The following is a 16,423-nucleotide window of genomic DNA, read 5'->3' as shown; positions in this document are numbered from 1 at the left end:
GTTTTCCAAAGTGAAATTCCACAAAAATCCTAGTTTGTGTACAACTCATTTGAAAGATACTTTATACTACATACATGTTTAGCAACAAAAATCAATTTAAAACGAGTACTTAGACTAATTTTTTTTATGCATCTTACAACTCAGTACCTTTATAACCAAGGACAAATAACAAACGACTTTGGAGCATAACAATCAAAATTCAGATTAACTGAAGACTTCCCCAGTGGTCCAGTGTTTAAGAATCTTCCTGCCAAAGCAGGGGACAGGGTTCAATCCCTGGCCCAGGAAGATCCCACATGCTACGAGGCAACTAAACCCATGCTCCACAATCACTGAGCCCAAGCTCCTAGGACCTCCTGTGCTCTGCAACAAGAGAAGCCACCACAATGAGAAGCCCACGCACCACAAGTAAGGGAGTATCCCCTGTTCGTCGCAACTACAGAAAGTCTATGCATAGCAACAAAAACCCAGCACAGCAAATAAACAAAGGAACTAATTATGAATCCAAGCCTCTGGCCCTTCTGTCAATATTACCAACCTTCTGCGCCTATGGGACCCTCTCCTTTCTCTTCAGAGGCAGGAGCTGCCCCAGAGTCAAGTGTCACTTTGGATTTCAGAGCTTCCTCCTCAGGTTTCCGCTGAGATTCTTTTGGTTTACCCAGATCCTTTTTACCAGACTCCAGCTCTTCTTTTTCTTTCAGCTTCCGAAGTTTTGCCTTTTCTTCATCCCGTTTTTTTCTCTCACGCTCTTTCTTCTCTGCTTTCTTTTGAGCCACTGTCTTAATTTTGAAGGACGAGTCATCATCTTCATTTCCACTCTCGACAGTAGGACCTGGCTTGTTTTTCTGATTTTTTTTCTGTCCTTTCCTGGATTGCAAAAATTCATCTGATTCATCACCACTTTCACCAGAAGAATGTGCTCTCATACGCTCTTTAATTCTTTTACTGTTATCCTCATCCTCTTCTGATGCATCACGCTTCTTATTTGATTTCTGAGCTTTCCCCTTTGCTTTTTTGGATAGTTTATTAAAATCATCATCATCATCACTCCCAGAGTACATTTCCACTTTGGGTTTTGCAGTCTTTTTTGACTTTGAATCTTTTTCTTCCAATTCTTCACTATCATTATCTTCAAAACTCTGTTTTTTGCCTTTCTGTCCTTTCTTTTTCTTATCTTGTTTTGAGATGGGTTCATCTTCATTATTTTCTGTTGGCTAAAACATGTCCACTGTTAGAAATATTAACAGCATTATATTTTATTTTTTTTAAATAACTGAAGCTGTTCAAAGTCATGTACTTCATTAAGTACACATGGAAAAAACTATCAAAAGAATTTTAAACTACGGCTCTTTTATAAGAATATAAAACTCAAGCAAGTCCCAGCAGCTGGCCTGGGACTCAAGCACATCTCACAGTCACTGGAAGTTTTGGAACCCAGTGCTCTGAAGCAGACATTAATCACAGTCCAGCTCACTATCTTCCTCATATGGCATAAAAAACCTTCGGGGAAAATTGAAAGAAAAAATATCTACCCCTCTCTCATTACTCTGAGGCTCATCCAATTTCAAAGGATGGAAAGGAAATAATATAGAAAATGGAGGTAGAGTTGTGAAATGTTGTATTTCCAAATGTACCAATTTTATAAACTGGCAATATAAAGTGAAACAGCTTTAGATTCCCAAATAAAGTATCTTTATATCTGTGAAAGACTTCAAAATTTATTATTGCTTTCCTAGAAACTGTTTTCCCCCTTTGGTATCAGCTAGAAACGTCTAACCAACATAATACATTGCTCAAAAATTTCCAAAGGCAGTGCCTAAAAACGGAGCTAGGAAGAAGCATGAACAAGTAGCAGTGATCTGTATCTCACCTTGACCGCAGCAGGCTCTCTGTCAGCTTTGATGCCTTGAGCTTCCCAAGACAATTCTTCCAGTTCTTTCAGGATATCATCTTCACTGGAAACGGGTTAAAATACAGTTTGAGATACTGAATCAGTTTAATAAGTAAACCTAGCACCAAAGCTAAGAAAAATCAAATATATTTAAAATCTACTTACTCAAAGTCTTGTCTTTTTTTCTCCTTTTTCTTTTTCCCCTTTGCCTTTTGAGGTTCTTGCTCCCTGGCAGCACCAGCTCCTTCTATTTCTGCAGCCAAGGCATCAAGATCAATGTCATCCTTGGCACTTAATGAAAACAAAGGAGACCCAAGTGTTACTCAAGAGAAAAATAATAAATCTACCACATTCACTTACATAAAATTTTCTCTTCATTTTAGCATTTTTCATGCATTGGCAGCCCACTGAAAAAAAAATCACTTGACAAGGTCTTTCATGACAACACTTGGGTTTTATTTACTCAGACTCTCTGCATCTACTTCAATAAAGTGTGAATTACGCTCAAACCCAGAAAGAGTCGTAATGAAGAGCTCCAGGGAGAAAATCTAGGTAATCAAGAAAAGGAAATTCATGCTTGTGTTCAAGTAACCCTAAAGAAGAAAAGGAAATTCACTTTTGTTGATACCAAAGTTTCTTTTGTGTGTGTGAATATCTGAATGGAGTTACTTATAAATGAAAAGAACTTAAAAGAGAAAAATATTATTACTTGATTATCAGTAAAACCTAAATCTTTGGAAATCTTTGCAGCTTTACTTGGAAAAGTAGAAATTTTAGAGTTGAAAGGAACTTTCATCGAGGGGAAACAAAGATGCAAAAAAGTTTGAGTGCTTTCAGCAACTCATGACCACACATCCAAATCTAATAAATTAGGAAGGACTGAGTAAATAAAACACACAGAACAGCCCCCAAATCCAGAACCAAATCTGCTCACCACCTTTTACATTCCTGGTTTCATTTCTGGTTCCATCCCCCAATATCCTCATCTACCAATATAATTTTATTTAGAGCAAAACAAACTAAATTCCATTAAAACCTACAGAAAACAAAGGAGGTCAGTCTGAGACACACAGGTAGAAAAGGTGTATGAATTCAAATAATGATGCAATAAGAAAACAAGGACCTCATGCAACATGGCCTCCACTGGTGGGTGCCTTTTTGCAAAGATGCTTCACTTCAACAAAAACAATTCCTAATATGAAATACATAATTTTAAGATCTGGAGAAGGAAATGACAACTCACTCCAGTATTCTTGCCTAGGAAATCCCACGGAAAGAAGGAACCTGGTGAGCTACAGTCCGTGAGATCACAAAGAGTCAAGCACAATTAGCAACTAAACAACAACAACAAATTTTAAGATTAGCTGGCAAGACACTGAGGACACAGAATTTATACTCAAGAAGCTTCAAGGAGAGACAGCAAGAGAGAAAATGAGTAAATCAGGAACTGCAAAATGCTAAACGCCACAAAATAACAGAATTTAATGCCTCTAAGTGACACATCAGAATTGAATGTGTTCCCTTTTGTCCTATATTTTAGACAGTGTATTTGAGGGAGATTACAGAACACAGAACCGCTGTACTGGTGGTAACTTTCCAAAGTACCAAATCAAGAAAGAGAAAGTCAGATACTTCACAGCTGAGGGAAACTCTGACCCGAGTTACTGAAGGAAAAAAGAAGTTAACCAGGCAAAGGAGGCCCATGTATCAGACACAATGAGCGCAAAAACCTAAAGGTAATAACACGCACAGGGCCTCAGGAGGACTCAAAAAAGGGTATCTGAACCAATTGAGAAGCTTTTTTACAGGCTACTCATTTCTTAATCCCACTCAAGATCTAGGGAACCAGAATCTGGGGTGGGAGCTAGGCAATGTATGTTTAGCTATCTTCCCAGGTGACTGCAAGTCAGATTTGAACTGTTTTTCTTTTTTTAATAAATGAAGAAATTGAAGCACAGAGAACTTGTCCAGAATCAGACAAGGCAGAGATGGGACTTGAACCCAGGAAGCTCTGATTCTGAAGTTGAAGATCTTAACCCTGCTGACATAATCAAATTTGCATTTTAGAAAGCTGCCTCTGGTATAAATGACAGGGCAGAATCCCAACTAGTTAAGAAGCAAGAAAAGGTAGGAAGCTTTTACAGTTAATTGGGATGACAAACTCCTGACTTGCAGCACTGGCAGGCAAGATGAAGACATATGAGTCAAGTAAATACTAAGGGATCAATCAGCACCACCAGTGACTAACTGAATGTACACAGAATAGGGACGGGAAGAATCAAGGCCAAACCTCAGGTCTCATCAGTAACAGGAACCTCAGCCTGGCCCAGCATCAGCCATCTAGCCCAGCTTGAGATCAACCAGCACTATCTCCAAAGGCAGCCCTGCCAACATTTCACAAAACAGAAGTCTAACAGGGTGAGAAGGGAAAGTGAAGGTGGTTAATACTGAAACTTGGCACATCACCTCCAAAACTTTGTCAGCCCTCACCTAACTATACTCATCTAATCAAAACAGTTGGCTATACTGCCACAATATTCATTAACAAATAGCTCTAGACTAACAAAACACGGAACTACATCTGTATGCCACTGAGTTTGAAAAGCTGCTTCTGGGTAGTAAGAGAAGTTAACAGTTTCTTAATGCTTTCTGTGTCTCAGGCATTGTGCTGACCAATCACCAGACACACTATTTATTATGCCATTAATCCTCCTTAACAACTCTATTAAAGTAAGCTTCAAGATGATAAATAGTTCATAAAAGGCATCCTGCTAGAAACACACACACCAGGAACTCAAGCCCAAATCGGACACCAAAACTGTAGTGACTTCCCAGAAAATGGGAAATTCAGTAATCAAGTTTCTGAAAATTATTTGAGAAATCCATATACAACTACAAAATATATCAATGATATAGCAATGCTTAACAGTCTTAATTACCGTGATTTTTAAAGCATTCTTTCAATGTGTACAGAACTTCCTGCCCTGGATTCAAAAGAATGTCCTAAAATGTCAACCCTATTACAACAGGACACGAAAGTGACATATAGTGTCAGTGATTTAACTTGAAACTTTAAATCATACTCTATCTACTCTCTACATTTCAGTCCTACCTTTCTACCTATCCATACACACTACAGCTTTAAGATTTTAACGAACTAAGAGTCAAATCTAAAATCCAGTCATGCTAATAATGAACGCTTTAAAATCTTTAAGGAATCTGTATTTTTCCAAAGGTATATCTTTCTGCAGACTTTTTCCTTTATCAAAGTTACAGTATTCCTACTAATATTTCCCATTATAGCTCCTAATCCTTTATTCCAAACTTACTGCAAACTTACAGAAATAAAAGGCAATTTTCCATGGTACTCAATCAAGGCAGTGTTTTCAGAGGCCACACTCCTCTGTCAAGACAGAAAAAATGTTATAACTGAATGGCCTTTAAAAAATGAAGCTATTAAGAATATTGCATGTGCAATTCAAGAAACAGCTGAACCACTTTCTGAAGTGGTTTCCCACTTAATATTCACACCAACAATATTGATGTATCTCCATATATACACCAATATCTGCAGTATCTCCATAGAGATATGCATTTTCTCCCACACTCCAGCTTATTATTTAGTATTATGTCTACTGTTCCTTCAAGTTGTTCTAATAGATGTATGGTGATAAAGTCTTCCTTTTCAATTCCTTGAAGGCTAGAGAAGTTAAACATTTTTTCATGTATTTGCCATTCACACATATTCAGTGAAATGTCTCATTTCTTTTACCCATTTTCTAGTTGGAATCATTTTCTTTTAATGTTGAGTTTTCAGAACTCTTTTACATATGGTTTGTTTATATATACTCCCTTCCAATTTGTAGCTTGTCTTTCCGTTCACTTAACAGGGTTTTTAACCAGAGCAAAAATTTTGAATTTTCATGAGGTACCATTTATCAAGTTTGTTCTTTATGCTTTCGATGTCATGAAAAAGAACTTTTCACCAGCTCCTAGGTCCTGAAGATTTTTAACTGTGTTGTGTTTCAAACATTGGGTATTTCAATGTCAATTGATTTTTTGCCTTTGGGTAGCCAACAGCTCCAGCAACATTTCAACTATCCATTCAACACGGAATTGCCTTTACACCTCTGTCAGAAACCACTCGGCTGTGCTCGTATGGGGCTATTTCTAAGTCTTCCATTCTGCTCTATTTACTGATGTGTCCTTCTCTGACACTACTAAACTGTCATGATTAATGTGGCCATAAATCCTGAAATGAAATGGAATGATTCCTTTCATGATCAGAATTGCTTTCTCTATTCTTAATTCCTTTGACTTGTCAAATAAATTTTAGAATATTCTTGGGCAAGTTCACCAAAAAATTTCAACTGCATTAACTGTACATGAATTTAAAGAAAACTGACATCTTTACTATGTTGAGTTTCCAACCTGTGAACACAGTATGTCTCAATGTATTTAAATCTTCTTTGATTTTTTCCATCAGTGTATGTATTTAATTTTTAAAGTAATCTGAACTGGTATTTTTAATTTGTTTCCACATCAGTTCAGTTCAGTTCAGTTCAGTCACTCTGTCGTGTCTGACTTTTTACAACCCCATGGACTGCAGCACTCCAGGATTACTTTTTCCATCACCAACTCCCAAAGCGTGCTCAAACTCATGTCCATCGAATCAGTGATGCCATCCAACCATCTCATCCTCTGTCATCCCCTTCTCCTCCTGCCTTCAATCTTTCCCAGCATCAGGGTCTTTTCCAACGAGTCAGTTCTTTGCATCAGGTGGCCAAAGTGCTGGAATTTCAGCTTCAGCGTCAGTCCTTCCAATGAATATTCAGGACCGATTTCCTTTAGGATTGACTGGTTTGATGTCCTTGCAGTCCAAGGGACTCTCAAGAGTCTTCTCCAACACCACAGTTCAAAAGCATCAATTCTTCGGCACTCAGCTTTCTTTATAGTCCAACTCTCACATCCATACATGACTACTGGAAAAACCATAACTTTGACTAGACGGACCACTGCTGGCAAAGTAATGTCTCTGCTTTTTAATATGCTGTCTAGGTTGGTCATAGCTTTTCTTCCAAGGAGTAAGTGTCTTTTAATTTCATGGCTGCAGTCACCATCTGCAATGATTTTAGAGCCCCAAAAAATAGTCTCTCACTGTTTCCACTGCTTCCCCATCTATTTGCCATGAAGTGATGGGACCAGATCTTAGTTTTTTAAGTGTTGAGTTTTAAGCCAACTTTTTCACTCTCCTCTTTCACTTTCAACAAGAGGCTCTTTAGTTCTTCACTTTCTGCCATAAGGGTGGTGTCATCTGCATATCTGAGATTATTGATATTTCTCCCAGCAATCTTGATTCCAGCTTGTGCTTCATCCAGTCCAGCATTTCTCATGATGTACTCTGCATGTAAGTTAAATAAGCAGGGTGACAATATACAGTGCATTGATGTACTCCTTTCCCAAAATGGAACCAGTCTGTTGTTCCATGTTCAGTTCTAAGTGTTGTTTCTTGACCTGCATACAGATTTCTCAGGAGGCAGGTAAAGTGGTCTGGTATTTCCATCTTTAAGAATTTTCCACAGTTTGTTATGATCCACACAGTATATGTTTATGCGTTTATATGTTTATCCACACAGTGTATGTTTCCATATACTCATTCCTAATACACAAAAATGTGACTGAATTGTTTATGCTGATCTGGTACTGCAACCACCCACTTACAGAATTCACTTATTAGTTCTTTGCAGTAAGCAAGGAGTTATGATTTGAAGTTAAAAGTACAATTCAGAAAAAAAAATTGGACTTCATCAAAATTTAAAATATCTACTGTACAAGAGACCATGTGAAGGGAATGTAAAAAAACAAGCTACAAAGTAGAAGAAAGTATTAGCAAAGTACATATCTGGGCCAGCGGGGAGAGAGGGGAATTAGTATCTAAACTATATAAAGAAATTTCCAAACACATCAGTAAAAATCCAAACAATCCAACTAGAAAATGGACAAAGGGCATGAAAAGATATTTCACTAGAGCATTTACAGAGAACAAATAAAGGATGTTTCACACCATGAGCTGTTTGGGAAATTCAAACTAAAACCACGATGTACTATCACTACACACCAGCATAATGTCCTCTCTCCAAACAACAGTGATAACACCCGTGGTGGTTGAGGACACAGAGGACCTGGATCACTCACACACTGCTGGTGGAAAGGCAAACTGGTACAGCCACTCTGGAAAACAGTCTATCATTTTCCTGTAGAACTAAAAAGGTACTTACCATATGATCCAGCAACTGCACTCATGCTCATTTATCCCAGAGTAACAAAAAACATATCTCATGCAGAAACTTGTAGACAAATGTCTGTTGTATAAACAAAAACTGGAAATAACCCATACCTCCTTCAATGGGTGAATGGTTAAATAAACCGTGGTTCATCCCCATTCCATGAAATACTATTCAGCAACAAAATGGAATGAACTACTGATACATGTGGGCTTCCTTTTCGGCTCAGCTGGTAAAGAATCAGCCTGCAACGCGGGAGACCTCGGTTTGCTCCCTGGAGAAGGGAACGGCTACTCACTCCAGTATTCTAGCCTGAGAATTCCACGGTCTGTATAGTCCATGGGGTCACAAAGAGCTGGACATGACTGAGTAACTTTCACTTCACTCACTGATACACGCAACAACTTGGATGGCTCTCAAGAAAATCAGACTGAATGGAAAGAAGCTAATTCCCAAAGGTTATATACATATATGACTCCACTTATATGAATTTTTGAAAATAAAAGATTTTATTCAAGTATAGAACAGATTCATCATTACTAGGGGTTAGTAGGGGGAGGTGCACAGGAAGGAGATGATTATAATTACAAATGAAAAACATGAAGGATCCCTGCAGTGATGTTCTGTATTTTGACTACGGCAGTGAATTTACAAATCTTCCAATGTGATAATACTGTGTAACACTAAACACAAGCATACACACGTGTGCTAGTACAAGTGAAACTGGGAAAATCTGAATACGATCAGTGAACTGTACCAGTGTCAATATTCGGGTTGTGATACTGTACAGTTTTGCAAGATGTTATTAGAGGAAACTGATTAAAAGATACAGGAGTCTATTAATTCTTACAACCACATGTGAATTGGCAATAATCTTCAAAGTTTAATTAGCAAAACTAAACAGTTTAAATAAGAAGGCAAACCTTATACTGAGAAAAAGATTTTGCAATAATATATCTAATGAAAGATTTGTCTATAACATATTAAATTTCTACAGCTCAACATTAAAGAACACAATTTTTAAATAAGCAAATGATTTCAACACGTAACCAAATGAGATATGACAATGACAAACACATGACAAGATGGTCAGTACCATTAACTAAATGTAAGTCAAACCACAATGATATGCCACTCCACAACCACCAGAACGACTAAAAGGACTGATAATACTGTGTTGAGAGAAGATGTGGTGGAGCAACTGGAACACACCCCTAGAGGGAATGCAAAAATGGCACAGTCACTTTGGAAAAGAATTTGGCAGTTTCAAGTGAAACATACACACTTACCATAAGACCCAGCAATCCCACTCCTAGGTATTTATCTAAGAGAAACGAAAACATATGTCCATACAAGGACCTGTACTCAAATGTCCACAGAAGCTTTAGTCATAATCACAAGAAGCTGCAATAAAAACTAAATATCCAGCTGCCCTTCCCTGGTGGCTCAGATGGTAAAGAATCTGCCTACTATTCGAGAGACCTGGGTTCAGTCCCTGGGTTGGGAAGATCCCCTGGAGGAGGGCATAGCAAACCCACTTCCCTGGAGAATCCCCATGGACAAAGGAGCCTGCTGGGCTAGAGTTCATGGGGTCCAGAGTCAGACATGACTGAGCAACTAGGCATGGCACGGCACCCACATAATAGAATACTACTCAATAATAAAAATAAAGAATTCATATTATACACACCAACATAGAGGAATCTCAAAAGTATTACTTTAAAAGAAACCCAGCCAGTCAATAAAGGCTACATCCTCTATGATTCTACTTACATGAATTTCTAGAAAAGGGAAAATTACAATAACCCCCCCCCCCAAAAAAAAAGCTACAGTTATTTTTGGCCTGAAAGGATTGCCTACAAAGGGTCATGAACTTCTAGGGCTAATGGAAATATAAAATATCAGCCAGGGAATCTTCCCAACCCTGGGATTGAACCCAGGTCTCCCACATGGCAGGCAGATTCTTTACTGTCTGAGCCGCCAGGGAAGCCCTGGTGAAAGAAGCACAACTGTATAATTTGCCAAAGCTTATTGACGCCACACTTGAAATTTGTGTATTTGGTGTCAATTATACCTCAAAGAGAATTTAAATCTCTAGGGATACTATAAAAGCAGTTGAGAGGTTACAGAATGGATTTATCAATTTACTGAAAACAGTGAAGTTAAAATTATATACATCTAATATATCATTTTATTCATTTTTACAAGTTATGAAAATAAGAATCAACATAATATTTTTATAATACCTTAATCTCTACTAACACAATGTAATATGTAACCGAAATGATATTACTGTGAAAAAGTCTTTTAAAAATACGGTTATTTATTAAGTGTACGTAAAAGCATGTGATCAACTTCGGTGCTTGGCTTTTTGGAATAATCAAAAAATACATATAAAAATTTAAAATGAGACACTTCACTTCGAGATCAATACGCCAAAGCCTTTTAATTACACATGATATAACCCCACCCAAAAAAGTTCCCTGTGAAGAAGTAAAATTAACTTATTTACAAATCTCTCAACTTTGAACTTGGCAAATTCCATTTATTAATGACAGGCATGTTCCACTAAAAAGTTGTCTGCATTAGACAAGAACACAGAAAATCCAATACCCTCCCAAATCAGTCCACAATTCAAAAGCTCCCAGCTCCCAAGGATTCTCTCCTACTACAATACCTTTTCTCCAGCGCCTCTTTATTTTACCCTCTGTGGAGGTCTTACAACCTGGCCCATGATTTCTCCGCCATTCTAAGAACTGGGGGTCTATGCCCCTCCCTTTTAATACAAGATTGTATGTTTGCTCAACTGAATATGGCAGAAATGACGCTACAATTTCTGAGTCCAGGCCTTCTACTTCCTGGCTCTTGAAGTATCTGCTGCCAAGCTAGTGAGGATGTCCAGACCACATACAGAGGTCAAGGATGGGTGTTCAGGCTGACATCCCAACCAACAGTTACCATCAACCTCCAGAAGGAAGTGATGGCCAGTGAGGGGACTGTCCAGTGATTCCATCTCAGTCATCGTTTACCTGCAACCACATGGAGACCTCCAAGCAAGGCCCATTTGAGCCCAGTCAACCGTCAGAACCAAGAGAGACGATTATTTTCAGTGTTTTAAACCACTAAGTATGGGAATGACTTGTTAGGGTACGATAATAACTGAAGCACTCACGTGTTTCTTTCTGTTCCTAATAGGATACCAGGGCCTATAAGTAGAAAGCAGAGCGATGGAAGAAGGTAAAATCCAAACCACAACAGGCCTCCTCTCCCCACCCACAACTTGACCCTCCCCAACCCCAGGTGGAAAGAAAAAAAAAAACAAGTTCATAATCTCTAAGTACTGAGGGCAGGCATAGTGGTCACTAACCCTTCTCACTTTACTTTGGCTTCTGCTCCTCCCCTTAAACCAGCTTACGAAGAAGAGCAAACAAGACAGAAACCATAAGGACTCCCTCCTTCACTCCGAACTATCTCACCGGTGCCAGGACCAATAAGGAAAACAGCGAAATCTAGTCCTGCCTTCTCCATAAGACAACTTTCAGCATTTCTTTTCCTCCAACATCCATCTCTTCTTACCTCAACACCTGTCAAGCACTCCTTGACAACAGTTAGATATACAAACAGGAAACACAAAGATAAAACAAGAAAGAGTCCAGCAGTCATTGCTCCTCACTAGCTCTCGCCACTTGCACAACCACAGAACCCAACACTCTCCACTTCCTCAATGGAGTTCTATCTTAGATACAGTTCATTAATAAATTCAGAAGTACCTAATCATGTCTTAGAGGAAAACGAAAAGCCCCTCCAACCTTAAAGTTTCCTTATGAACTGAGTCTTGATGCCCTTCAAAGGGCTATGAAACCATACTGCGTCACACAATGCAAGCAAACAGAATGCATCTTGCTACCTCTCACAAAATGGAGCCTAATTCTCCACTTTCTAAATGCCTCATAACTGAAGTACTAAGAACACAAAAGCAAAAGCAAGTACAAGCACCATCTTGTAGCCTTCCAAATATACATATCTAAGTTCACACATTATTATGGATTCCAATGTGTCCAACTATAAAATCAGTTTAGGGCAGCTTTTTCAATCGGAAATGAGTACCCTCAAAGGAGGGCTGGGTAGGATGGGTTCAGTTCAGTTCAGTTCAGTCGCTCAGTCATGTCCGACTCTTTGCAACCCCATGAATCGCAGCATGCCAGGCCTCCCTGTCCATCACCAACTCCCGGAGTTCACCCAGACTCATGTCCATCGAGTCAGTGATGCCATCCAGCCATCTCATCCTCTGTCGTCCCCTTCTCCTCCTGCCCCCAATCCCTCCCAGCATCAGAGTCTTTTCCAATTAGTCAACTCTTCCCATGAGGTGGCCAAAGTACTGGAGTTTCAGCTTCAGCATCATTCCTTCCAAAGAAATCCCAGGGCTGATCTCCTTCAGAATGGACTGGTTGGATCTCCTTGCAGTCCAAGGGACTCTCAAGAGTCTTCTCCAACACCACAGTTCAAAAGCATCAATTCTTTGGTGCTCAGCTTCTTTATAGTCCAACTCTCACATCCATACATGACCACAGGAAAAACCATAGCCTTGACTAGACGAATCTTTGTTGGCAAAGTAATGTCTCTGCTTTTGAATATGCTATCTAGGTTGGTCATAACTTTCCTTCCAAGGAGTAAGCGTCTTTTAATTTCATGGCTGCAGTCACCATCTGCAGTGATTTTGGAGCCCAGAAAAATAAAGTCTGACACTGTTTCCACTGTTTCCCCATCTATTTCCCATGAAGTGATGGGACCGGATGCCATGATCTTTGTTTTCTGAATGTTGAGCTTTAAGCCAACTTTTTCACTCTCCTCTTTCACTTTCATCAAGAGGCTTTTTAGTTCCTCTTCACTTTATGCCATAAGGGTGGTGTCATCTGCATATCTGAGGTTATTGATATTTCTCCCGGCAATCTTGACTCCAGCTTGTGTTTCTTCCAGTCCAGCGTTTCTCATGATGTACTCTGCATATAAGTTAAATAAGCAGGGTGACAATATACAGCCTTGAAGTACTCCTTTTCCTATTTGGAACCAGTCTGTTGTGGGGAAATGCAGGGTTGTGGATAATTTCAGAAATCTGAAAATTCTCCCCAGTGACTTTTACCTGTTTAATTGAACACTCCATGAATTATATGGATTGCCACTTTATCACAGTTTACTGTCACAGAACATCAACCAAGGCTTTTGTTTACAAATCTCCACCAAGTTGTTTCCATTAATGTAAAAGATCAGATGCAAACTTCACATGGAAATTAAACATTTTTCCCAAGACAGTGCTATAAAGCAAAGCTGAAAGTCATTATTTCATACTGAAAAAGATATCAGAAAAATTGAGCCTTTACTAGCATAGGCATGCTGAACTCAAGTTTAGGTTTTGAAGTTTTGCCATCATAGGAAGCAATACATTCACAATAAAATGGTCATTCAGATCCTGCCACTCAAAGAACAAATCCAGGATAAGCAGCATTAGGATCAGCTTGTTGGAAATGCCAAATCTCAGGTCTCACTCAAGACTTACTGAATCAAAATCTCCATTTTAACAAGACCTACAGGTGAGTCACATGCACATTAAAACATGAGAAGCACTGGTTTAGAATCAACAAAAGTATCATTCTTCACATTGATGCTGCAAATCTGAATGTCAAAAATTTTTATCTTTGTTTCTATTTGATAAGAGTACTTACAATTTCAAACTGCATTAGAGTTTATACTTAGTTCTGGGCTTGAAGATATATATATATATATATAAAAGCAATGTTGGGTAATTTAAGTCGACATTCTCAATTAACACCTTAAGGACACAACTTATGTTCAAAATTAATTGACTGAACTGAATACTTTCAGCATTCACAGATAGCAAACTCAATCTCTTTGTAAAAGAACTCTAGTCCTTAATCAGTTAGATTATTCTCACCTGGCATAATCAAATACTAATAAAATTTCGATGTAGATAACTACTTTCAGGAGACAGAGCTTCCCACGTGCTGAGACCACGCGCATTAGAATGGTCTGCACCTGAGTACAGGCAACAGCGAAGCAACTCAAGACCTCCTCCCTGTGTTATGCCTATTTTCTGTATTACGATGCAAGCTTCCCTGAGAACAGAAAATGTCTTTCTGTATGCTCAATTCATCTCCCTACCTTTCACAACCAGTAGGGAATGTAACATATTCCTAACAGACACACTATTAAAGAAAAAAACCCTATTCTGGAATGGCAACCACAATTTGCATACCACAGGCAAGCCTCACCAGTTTCATCACTTCAGCTTAATAAAAACCTTGTCTACCACCATAGCAACTACTGTATTTTGATCATTGTAAAACTTCGAAATTGAATTTTCTGAGACAACGGATTCAAACAACAGTTTAAAAATCCCACTGGGAGAAAAACACAATATTTCATTTAGCTAACACAGACAGGATTCTCTGTATATGAATTTTCCACATGAATGAAAACATACCATTCTTTAAAAATTATATTTAAGATGTAAAGCTTTTTTTCTTATAAGTATACAATTTCTTACAATTATATAACCTCCTGAAATATTTACACATCTGGGGTTATTTCAATATAATGGGGAGAGGGAGGAGGCGAATGAGTAGAATGTAGATGAAACGCGGTAATCTGTGAATCAATAATATTTGAATGTGAGTGGTGGACAGACGTGTTTAAACTGTTCTACTTCTGTATACGGTTGAAATTTTTGATTTAAGAAAACTTACCTTACAGCAACCAAAACAATGTGGTAGGTTATTGGGATAACCATAAAAAACAAAAGAATAAAACCATTAGTCCAGAAATAACCCATTTATCCGTAGTCACTGATGTGACAGTGCCCAAATCAGTAACTAGGGGAAGAAACAGTCTCAACAAACAGCGCTGGGACTAGACTTCCACACATGAAAGAATAAAGCTGGACCCCTGCCTCACACTACATAGAAACACTAACTCGAAATGGGGTACAACCTAAATGTTAGTGCTAAAATAACAAAACTCATGAAAACGTATAGGTTCTTCATGACCTGGCATGACTCAGCAGTAGATTCCTTGATACACAAGGAATACCCAAAGCACAAGCAACAAAAACTAGATTTTATTAAAAATTTTAGTAAAAATGACACTCTATCAAGACAGTCAAAAGACAATCCACACAATGGGAGAAGTATTTACAGATCCGTTAAAGATCAAGCATCCTGAAATAACTCACAGCCTGAGAGAAACAAGCCAATTTAAAAATGAGTAGGGACTTCCCTGATGATCCAGTGGTTAAGAATCCACCTTGCAATTCAGGGGATGCAGGTTTGAGTCCTAGTCTGAGAACTAAAATTCCCATATGCCCCGGGGCAACTAAGCCCACATGCCTCATCTTGCAAATGCCCACGCCGCACAGCTAAGATTGAACAACAGCCAAATAAATCTTTTTTAAAAAAATGAGTAAAGGACTTGCACAGACGTTTGTCCAAAGATATACAAATGGCCGGGCTTCTCTGGTGGCTTGGCAGTAAACAATCTACCTGCCAAAGAAGGAGACCCGGGTTTGATCCCTGGGTCAGGAAGATCCTCTGAAGAAGGAAATGGCAACCCACTTCAGTATTCTTGCCTCAGAAATCCCACGGACAGAGGAGCCTAGTGAGCTACAGTCCATGGGGTCGAAAACAGTTGGACACAACTTAGCGATTAACCAACAACAACAACAATACAAATGACCAATGAATACATAAAAGATGTTCAACATCATTAGTAACCACAGAAATGCCAATTAAACCACAATGGGACACCACTTTACAACTGCAAGGATGGCTATTAATAATAACAACAAAAAAGGAACAGAACTGTTGGCAATGAAATGAAGAAATCAAAACCCTTGTACCGTTCTGGTGGTAATGTAAAACGGTGCAGCTGCGGTGGGAAAGTTTGGTGGTTCCTCAAGAAGGTAAGCCCTGAGCGATCTACCAACTCCACTCCTTGGTGTATACCACACTCAAAAGAACGGAAAACCGGGACTCAAAAAAAAAAACCACATTACAAATGTTCAGAGCAGCAGGATTTTACCGGGGTCTCCTGCATTGCAGGTGGATTCTTTACCCTGAGCTACCAGGGACACCCTCAACAGCCAAAAGGTAGAAACAATCTACCTTTTTACAGGTTTACAGGGCTTTAGATACATATGCAAGGCAAAATTTTAAGTCAAATCACTTAAAAAAAATAG

The 16,423-nt window shown here is 38.7% G+C and overlaps 1 protein-coding gene across 3 annotated transcripts in view; it reads right to left on the bottom strand.

The window, feature by feature from the left end:
• Positions 1-16,423, bottom strand: part of EIF5B (eukaryotic translation initiation factor 5B) — a 77,198-nt gene that overhangs the window by 46,654 nt on the left and 14,121 nt on the right. For 2 of the 3 annotated variants that reach the window (XM_003586607.6, XM_024999309.2), the window contains exons 2-4: positions 2,057-2,182; positions 1,871-1,955; positions 539-1,214 (exon numbers count right to left, since the gene is read on the bottom strand). In XM_003586607.6, coding sequence (XP_003586655.2) covers positions 539-1,214; positions 1,871-1,955; positions 2,057-2,182 — 887 coding nt within the window. Of the gene's footprint in view, positions 1-538; positions 1,215-1,870; positions 1,956-2,056; positions 2,183-5,231; positions 5,270-16,423 lie in introns of those variants that run through there. The other variant, XM_024999310.2, reaches the window with a different exon arrangement.

This window comes from Bos taurus, chromosome 11, assembly GCF_002263795.3.
Source record: "Bos taurus isolate L1 Dominette 01449 registration number 42190680 breed Hereford chromosome 11, ARS-UCD2.0, whole genome shotgun sequence".
In the NCBI taxonomy this organism is placed as follows: domain Eukaryota; kingdom Metazoa; phylum Chordata; class Mammalia; order Artiodactyla; family Bovidae; genus Bos; species Bos taurus.
Note: the sequence above shows the minus strand (reverse complement) of the source record. Positions and strands in the feature narration are given on the sequence as shown.